The sequence below is a fragment of the Etheostoma spectabile genome, chromosome 1, assembly GCF_008692095.1.
Source record: "Etheostoma spectabile isolate EspeVRDwgs_2016 chromosome 1, UIUC_Espe_1.0, whole genome shotgun sequence".
Taxonomy (NCBI): Eukaryota; Metazoa; Chordata; class Actinopteri; order Perciformes; family Percidae; genus Etheostoma; species Etheostoma spectabile.
This window is the reverse complement of record NC_045733.1, coordinates 26,949,694-26,958,195: the sequence shown is the minus strand read 5'-3', so window position 1 is coordinate 26,958,195 and position 8,502 is coordinate 26,949,694. Positions and strand designations below refer to the sequence as shown.

At 41.1% G+C, this 8,502-nt stretch overlaps 1 protein-coding gene across 4 annotated transcripts in view; it reads left to right on the top strand.

Moving 5' to 3' along the window:
* Nucleotides 1-3,849, top strand: part of cyld (cylindromatosis (turban tumor syndrome)) — a 23,880-nt gene extending 20,031 nt beyond the window's left edge. For all 4 annotated transcript variants that reach the window (XM_032516856.1, XM_032517076.1, XM_032517017.1 and 1 more), the window contains one exon: nt 1,219-3,849. In XM_032516856.1, the coding sequence (XP_032372747.1) occupies nt 1,219-1,403 (185 nt within the window). In that variant the 3' untranslated portion in view covers nt 1,404-3,849. The remainder of the gene's footprint in view (nt 1-1,218) is intronic.
* Nucleotides 3,850-8,502: the final 4,653 nt, after the last annotated feature.

The window sequence follows — 8,502 nt, the reverse complement described above, 5'->3', positions numbered from 1 at the left end:
AACGCAACATTTTGTCCCGTCTGTGTTGTTTTTCAGACAACCGCAGTGACCAGTGCTAGTTTGTGTCTGTTAGCTCACTGTATTTGTACCAATGTTTCCGCTGGTAACTCTGCCATTGCGGCGGCCATGGCGAAAAAACACAGAAGAAGTATTGAATGCAACTAACTTCAGTTTAGAATATACGTGAGACGAGCCTGCTGGACCTGGGCGAGAGATGTGACCCATGGCCAGAATATCATAGTTCATAAAAACGAAGCGCATGCGATAAAGACATTCATACAACCACGTGTGTACTATGCTGACCCGCCGTTCGACCCGTCTGACCCATTCATAATGAGTCAGCCGTCACTCTGTAAGTAGCACACGTCCATCGACTCCCTCTCTCTCCCTAGCTCTTTTAATCAGTTTTGTTGAAAACAACTGAGGAGCTTTCTCAAGATTATTTTTTTAAAAAACTATCCTAGGCTATTTATTTCAGATACTTTTCATGTCAACATGTATTGCAGCTGTATATTTTCAATCTGGGAAGGAAACACTGTTGTTGCATTTAATTTCAATACCAATCTGCTTGTGACCAGTGGCTTTGACCTTAAATTGAACATTTAGCCCACTTTGTAAAAGAATCTCCAGGTATGTATTGTGTATCGCCATTCAGCCGAAAAATACAGAGATATGATTTTAATCCTATATTAGTAGAAGATCTCTGGCACAATATGGATGCACAATATGGATGTCAAAGCTTTATGTGACAATAAAATTTGTTTTGGTTAAAATCAACAAATAATCGTGATCTCAATATTGATCAAAATAATCGTGATCATCATTTTGGCCATAATTGTACAATCTTTCTACTGCAGGTATTTTTGCATTAAATTTTTTTTTATTATTATTATTATTATTATTAAATATAAAATCAAATGACTAATAGTTTTACCTCTAATTGCTGTTTTTTGTTTTTGGCCACAACGTGTGTGCGTATTTTCCATAAAACAACGTTACGAGTGCTGGAGAGAAGAAGTTTAATTTAAAAGTATTTTTGAATAAACGTTTTTACATTCATATCTGCCGTTGGCAACTTCTGGGTGACTGTTTGATTTGACCGGAGGCATTAAATCTTTGCCATCGAGTATTCCACACACAAATGATAACTTGTGAATATGATGTGGATTATCAGAATTGCTAGACTGGTTTCTAATGATCGTGCATGTGGCTTTGCAGGAGGGCAGAATGGTTTCAACATCCCCCAGGTGTCTCCCTGTCCGGAGGTGGAGGCCTACCTGAAAATGACCCCAGAGGAGCTGCACACCCTGGATCCCAAGAGCATCCAGGGCCAGGCGCGACGCCTGCTGTGCGATGCCTACATGTGCATGTACCAGAGCCCGACCATGAGCCTGTACAAGTAGAATCCTCTCCCCAACCCCTCCACCCTTGCCCCTCAGCCACACCACCTCCCTCTCCCCAAGGGCAGGAGATTTCCAGAAAGTCCAAAAATGAAAAAGAAACTAAAAGAAGAAAGGCTGCCTGCCAGCAGGGGTGCTGTCCGGAGTTAACCCTCTCCAGCCCACCTCTCCTTAATGCCTGCCCATCTCCGGAGGCTAGAGAGATGGAAGAGAAGCCTATTTGCACTGTGCATTAGTTGTTGTTGTGTTCTTCATGTAGTCCAATGTAGCTTCCCTTTGTCTCACACCCTAGCATTGGTGGTGGATGATGAAGCGAAGGTAGGCCTGATGAAGATTCCCTCTCTGTTCAGAGAGGAAGGGGGAGAAGATGGGTGGGAGGGCATGTTTGCGTCGCCGCGGCTGACAACACATCTGCAACAAAAACAAGATGAGCTAGTGGGAGGACCCACCTCATTTACCTTAAGAAAAGAGGAGTCCTGCTATTCTTAATCACTGTAAAAAACGGGAGCTTTCCATAACGCCACATTAAGGAAGCAATGCAGTGCGCAAATCCTCATCCAACCTGTGTGTACTGTTCTAAAAACTAGTGTAAAATCTCTTAGTAGCATATATTTCTCCAGTTAGTAACATCAACAGTATAGATGTCAACCTACTGTGCAGTCGCATTAAGACCAGAGTATTCTGCTCTCTGTGAACCGGTTTGCATATTTTCCCATCACGCTGTGTAAATGTCTTTACAGTACATGTTTTGCAGAAACAGATGTAGCCATTGTAAAAGTCTCACGTTTTACTGCACACTCAACCAATGCTGCACTTTTGTTCCATCCAAAAGTGGACCTATCAGGAAACATTTAGGTTTAGCTCCTTTTTTTTCTCCCATTGGAAGTCACAGTGAGTGCTAATTTGTTGGTTGGGAGACATCAGAGTTTTGTGTTACAGAATACAAATGTGTTTCTCCTCTGTAGCTGTAAAGAGCGCTCTGCATTGCTAATGCAGAGTAGATGCCAGATAAATGCATGAAGGGAATACAATGGCTCCTGTTGTAAAGCTGGTTGGTGGAGCACTCCATGCATTCATAGGGTCAATGAGGTGAAATACTGGAAACGTCTGACTGTTTTCTTTAAAGTAAGAGACTATGATGTGAAGAATTTCACATGTGTTTTTTTTTCTCATTGTATTGATGACTAAATCTAAATTATATTTTGTGTTTACAAAGCCTTTTCTCTGCCCGTCATGGCAAGTATTGACTCTCGCTGCCTTCCATGAAGATGTGACAAGCAATGCAAGTTTCCAGCCGTGCACCAGATAACAAAACAATTGTGATCAAATGCTATTATTTATTATATTCTAATCCTATTACAAACTCATATGTCGTCCCTTTTTAAGAAAATGAAACCGGGGGTTGATGATACTGCTTTGGGTACTCCTCTATCACAATATACTGAAGTGAGTTATTGTAGTTTGCACCCCCTCATAGCAACTACTGAATGTTAATAGTGACACGTTTAACAGTGTGTTGTTAACAAAGGATGGGTAATGAATGAGGCACAAGGCCGATAACCTTGGGGCAACATATATATGTATTTAAAGAACAACATTTTTGTTAAAAACTGTAAAGGCAGAATGAGTAGGATTTGTCCGTTACGGTTTGTAAACCACATTCAAAGTTGGCCCCTACTGACTGACACCAGAAGAGCACGCGCCCTGCTCTCCTTCCTTATCCTCTCCTTCAGTGCTCGCCAGCGGACCAAAGGCTTACGCCCAGAAACATTCCGCACACAGCAAAATGAAGAAGAAAAAAAGACAGAGGGCAGGCCTGTGCAGATACAGACACCGCCACACACTTCTCGTGGGTCATAAGCAATGATTGAGAGGGATTATTTTTGTATTAGTGCAACCGTTGAGTTTTAGAAAAATCCGACTCATTTTGCCTTTAATAATTCCTTGATTCCATTATATTCCAATTGTAAAGTGTACCTAAAGCATACCCGTCATGGATTGAGATATAAAGTAGTTGGTTTTTATATATCACACAAAATTGGATAAACAAAATCAAGAAATGCACAGGTTTGCATCAGCATTATGTATATTTTTCTTAAATCGCAGCTTAATCACGGATTTAGTTGTGAGTAGGAAGTAAGTGTGTGATGGCGTTTTTATAAATTAGGTTCCAGCTGACAACTTCCATTTTGCTCCGTGGTCGTTTCCACTGTCCCAGGGATCCTGACAGGGGTTCTTCCTGTGTGAACATTTTGTGCACTGCTGAAGCTGGTGACTGACTGGAGCCTTGTTCACTATGAGAGAAGTCAAAGAACAGAGGATGGGATCTTGATTTTTTTTTTATTTTTTTTGTTGCATCAGTACAGTATAGACATATGTAACGGGTGGAAAATTAATGTCAGTGATGTTCCTGTAAATGTTAACAAAATAAAGCCCATTTTGAAGGGTACACTGCATGTTCTGAGTGGTGTGATGACCAATCTTGCATCTTTTGCACAGCCTGTATAGGTGAGCATCAGGGATTGAGGATAATCTTTTGCAGTTGGCGTTGGTAGTGGATTGGTATGTTTTAAGATTGGCATCTCCTGGTCACAAATATTTAATCCCAGGAAATACAATTATGCAAGTGCTATGGTGTTGAGAGAAATTAAGAAATGTATTTCACAGTACTGCCAAACAAGTGAGGGTGGGAAGTCACCATGGAGAGGAGGTTAGTCTCTACATGCAATATATTGCTTTCACATTAACTTTCTATTTTAGTTCAGCAAGTAATTGTAAGGGTCAACACTGGTACTTGTGGTAAAAGGTGCAACACATTCTAAAATTCAACCTGAGAATTACAGTATGTTCAGTTTTTGTCATACTGGTTGTCTGGCTGTTGTGACTGTAAATGCACTGTGTGAGTCAACAAGCAGGGAGTTGCAGCAGCTGTACAGCCGCTCAATTGCTGATAATGGTGGCTACTGAAAGACACTTGATAAAAAAAACAGAAGCCTTTCTAACTTGGTATTAAGTTATTTTTGCTGCGATAACTGCCTCCCAACAAGTTGATATACAGAATGCACTGTACATGTTTTTCCCACTGGATTTTGTTGTTGATGCTGCTAAAACAAGGTGCTTAAAATTTACCTTCAGTATTGCCATATATTTATCCAGAATATAATTAGATCATGGTAGCTTCATGTGGTTAGTATAGCACAAACCTGTTAAGTCTCATGTTTCACTGCGAGACTTGCGTTTTAGTGTCCTTAAAGCAAAAATCTCATACATGATTACACTATTAAAAACCATAGTGTGTTGTATGTTGTAATCTTAGCTCAGGGATAAACAGACAACTCACAATGGAGTTATATGGCTAGCATTGCTAGTGCATTCTAGAGGCTTGGGAGTGGCGGAGCACCATGTGGAAGCAGTGGCTGTACATGTTCAAGAAGATGTCAATTTGTTTGGCTTATAATTTATTATAATTCATTTTATCATTATAGAGTTCTTCCTGGGAGTTGCCGGAGGCTGTAGCAGTAAATCCCTGTAAAATCTGGCTTGTTGGTGTATTTTTCAATGTTTAAGGTGAGTGTTATCCATTCCTTCAAAGATCTGATTCGTTACTGATGGGATTACCATGATCAAGCCCAATTTAGGCGTCTGACACAGTGATCATCTACTGACTTGTAAACATACAACAACAATATGATCAGATGAGATGAGAAAGATTACAATAAGTATAGTCTGTTTTGACCATTTGGTTGGCTTTAGTCCTCTATCTGGCCTATATGTTCAGATTAAGTCTACATTCAGTGACCCAATTCTCCAGACAATCTCTGACAAAACGATACCCTGAGATAAATCGGCATGTATTATACATGCATCTCCCCCACAGGAACCCTATTCCACACCTTACCCCGTTTAGTTTTTAGTCAAACTTGAAACCAGCTTAGCAAGCTGACTTCAGAAGTGCCAGATAAGTATTTGTCAACAGAACAGCTGGCACACAATGCCCTCTTGTAGCTTTATGCCACAGCATATGCCAGCCGCTCGTAGCGTGTGGTAATTTAGCCGGGGCTGGTTCTACAGGAACAGATGGGCTCGAGTATTGTTATTCTCGCTCCGGCTCAGGGCCCCTGGGGGGAATCACTAAATAAAATCAAAGCAGATGGACCTCTCTGGGCTAGGCTGTGTTTATGATAAACAGCCAGCAGAACCAGTGTCCATCTAACACCTCAACCCCACCTCCATACAAACTAACAGGAAATGGACTTACAGTAGTTTAGCCACACCTGCACTGGGTTTCAGCTCCCCATTCAAACAAACAGTAGGCATACCCTAACAACAGGAAGTACTTTATGACTTTTATACTGTGGAAGGTTTCAATAATTTATACTCACCATAACAAACCCCTTTTACTCTCTTGACCTTAAACTGTAAAATTCTCTCAAAACAGAGATGTTTGACTTCCCTGTTCTTTCTCACTGACAGAGGACTGTTTTGTTCTTTTATACGCGTGTCAAGATTGCATTGCTGTGGTTCTCACATCCATGACATGGACACAGGCCTTGGTGGCAGTTTGGTCATGGTAAACACCGTCCCATAGGGTAATAACTGTATGGTGTCTGCCCGTTGTTAGATACAGTGCATGAGAATGCAGGACAGTTCTCACTGAACTCCAAATCTACTTTCATTCCCATGGGAAAAGACAGCAATAAACAAAGGAATCCTATCAGTGCAGAAGGAAGGTAAATGTCTAAGGCCATTAAGACAACAGGAAAGCAGTGATTTCCGGCACTAAAGATGAAAAAGAGTGGAGCATGAACGGTTTTAAGCCAATCAGTCTTAACTCAATATACCACTTAGGTGTTGTTTTAACTCCATCATGATAACCAGTTTTATTCACTGTCTTCAAAGGTCAGTTTCTGATGAAGTCAAAGTAGTGTAATCAACCTAAATGTTTTTAGCCAAAATTATTAACTCAGCAGTTACTCAGTCACTGTAAGCTATCTTAAAAGAATTTTTTCTTCAGGCTTCACCAGACAGTTGTTTTTCATCATTACCCAGATCGGTTTTCTCTCTGTGGACACATGCCCCTCTAAATTTAAACTCAACCAGACACGTAGCCTATCCGTCTATTTAATTCATTAGTCGAGGGGCACAAGTACCTTTGGCTTGAATCTTCAGTCAATATTCAATATCAGCACTCCTATCTCTTGTCATTGTTGTCTCTTACTTTTTAAAATCAGTGATTGCAGGCATCCAAAGGATTTATTAGTTCTGAAAGAGCATTTAGAAAATCCTATTGTGTTTTAATTATGTTCATATTTAATAAACTAAACTGAATTACAGGTTTTAGATACAGTAAGACAATTGTTTCCCTTCATATTATCTTTAAAATGTAGAACATGTATTCAAATGGTTTATTTTTATTTCTTACAAACATCCAACAACATGCATCCATATTTTGATTCTTTCTGATATCTTTGGGTTTAATGCCAAAAGTGTTGACCTTTTTTGTTTCACCGGTGGGTATTGATGTTACTAAACTGCATTGTAATCTTTACATTTGTACTCATCTAAGTAACACATAAGTCCGTTTCCCCGTTTTCAGAGAGGACCCTGGCCGGTTGGATGAAGAATTAATTGCCTCTAAAGCAACAGCTACCAGATGTTGTTGCTCCTAAGAGCCAGGTGTGGATAAATTGCATATGCAGAATGTGTGTAAAATATTTAAAGTTGTATCTTTCACTTAAGGTGTGAAGTGTTTTTATTGCCCATCACTGCTTTGTAGTATGGCGATAGGAAAGGCCGGCGGCCCCCCTGGGCCTGCCATGCTGGAGCTCAGCACCTGTGGTGTTAAGACTGCGGATGGTGAGGTTGACAGTGAGACTTGGCATGGCAGTGTGGTGGGGTAGGTGCATAGGCGGAAGGGTGGAGGGGTGCGGGTGGGGGTCTATCCACCTGCTCGCCCTGTAATTCTCTCCTGCTCTCCTGGCTGCCACCTTTAACACTGCATTATTTACAGGTACTCTCTGGATGGAGACACAAGCTGCTGTCTGATTTGTGTGTGTGTGTGTGTGTGTGTGTGTGTGTGTGTGTGTGTGTGTGTGTGTGTGTGTGTGTGTGTGTGTGTGTGTGTGTGTGTGTGTGTAGACTACTTCTATCCAAACTGACAATTTTTGGTAACAAAAACCAGTTTTTCCACAACTCACACGTTTAACTTTTCCTGCTTTTTTCCCCCTACAGGTTGTCTCATTGTACCTACAGCTCAAGCTAAAAGTTAAAGTGTTGCTTTAAAGGGGCACTATGTAGTTTTGGCAATTTATTCGTTGTTTTCTCACTTTTTGCTCGCAGGTTTCTCTATAGAGCTCCCTCCACAGCTTTGGAATAGATACAGTATTTGGCAGCTCCTTTGTTTACTTGTATCTGACTCCTCGCTCGGTCAGTCTGCCGTTTCCTCTTTCTCTGTTCCTCCGACAATGCTTTCCTAGCTTTCTGCTTCTTTTTTGCTGGCTCAGCCATGACAATAGTGTGAAAAACTCCATCGCTACCTTGTTCTTATAGCTAGTCAGCTCCTGAATGGGGGCGTGTACGCCCATGTGTGCAGTGCCGTAAAGCACTATTACATTGTGAGACCTGATATCAAGCTATACTTCCTGGCGCTGAGGCCGCTGACTCGGTGGCCCAAAGTCGCCACAGCGTTTTTTCCGCTCACATGCGCTAGGGCGGAGCAAAATGACCACCATTCAACTAAAAAAAAGTCACATAACCATTCCAATGACTCCAAAGCTGTTGAGTTAAGGTAAATTAAGCTAAAAACTGCTTAGTTCCCCTTTAAGTGGATCAACTTCAAATTGCTGAGTTTGCATGGTAGTGTCAACTAAAAGAGACCAAGGGTTCACCTTTTTGTTTAGCTGTCCAGCCCACAACTTTACTGTTTTAAATCACTCTTTCTGCCCTAATAGCATCCTTTTCAGAGGAAAAAGCTTTAAAACCCAGTGTCCACTGCCTACTCAGCACCTAAGAGCAGGACATAGTGAAGCATTCAGCAACTAAAGAGACAGATATTTCTATGGTGCTAAAACAGTCTCATAAATATTTGCACCTTGTAAAACAC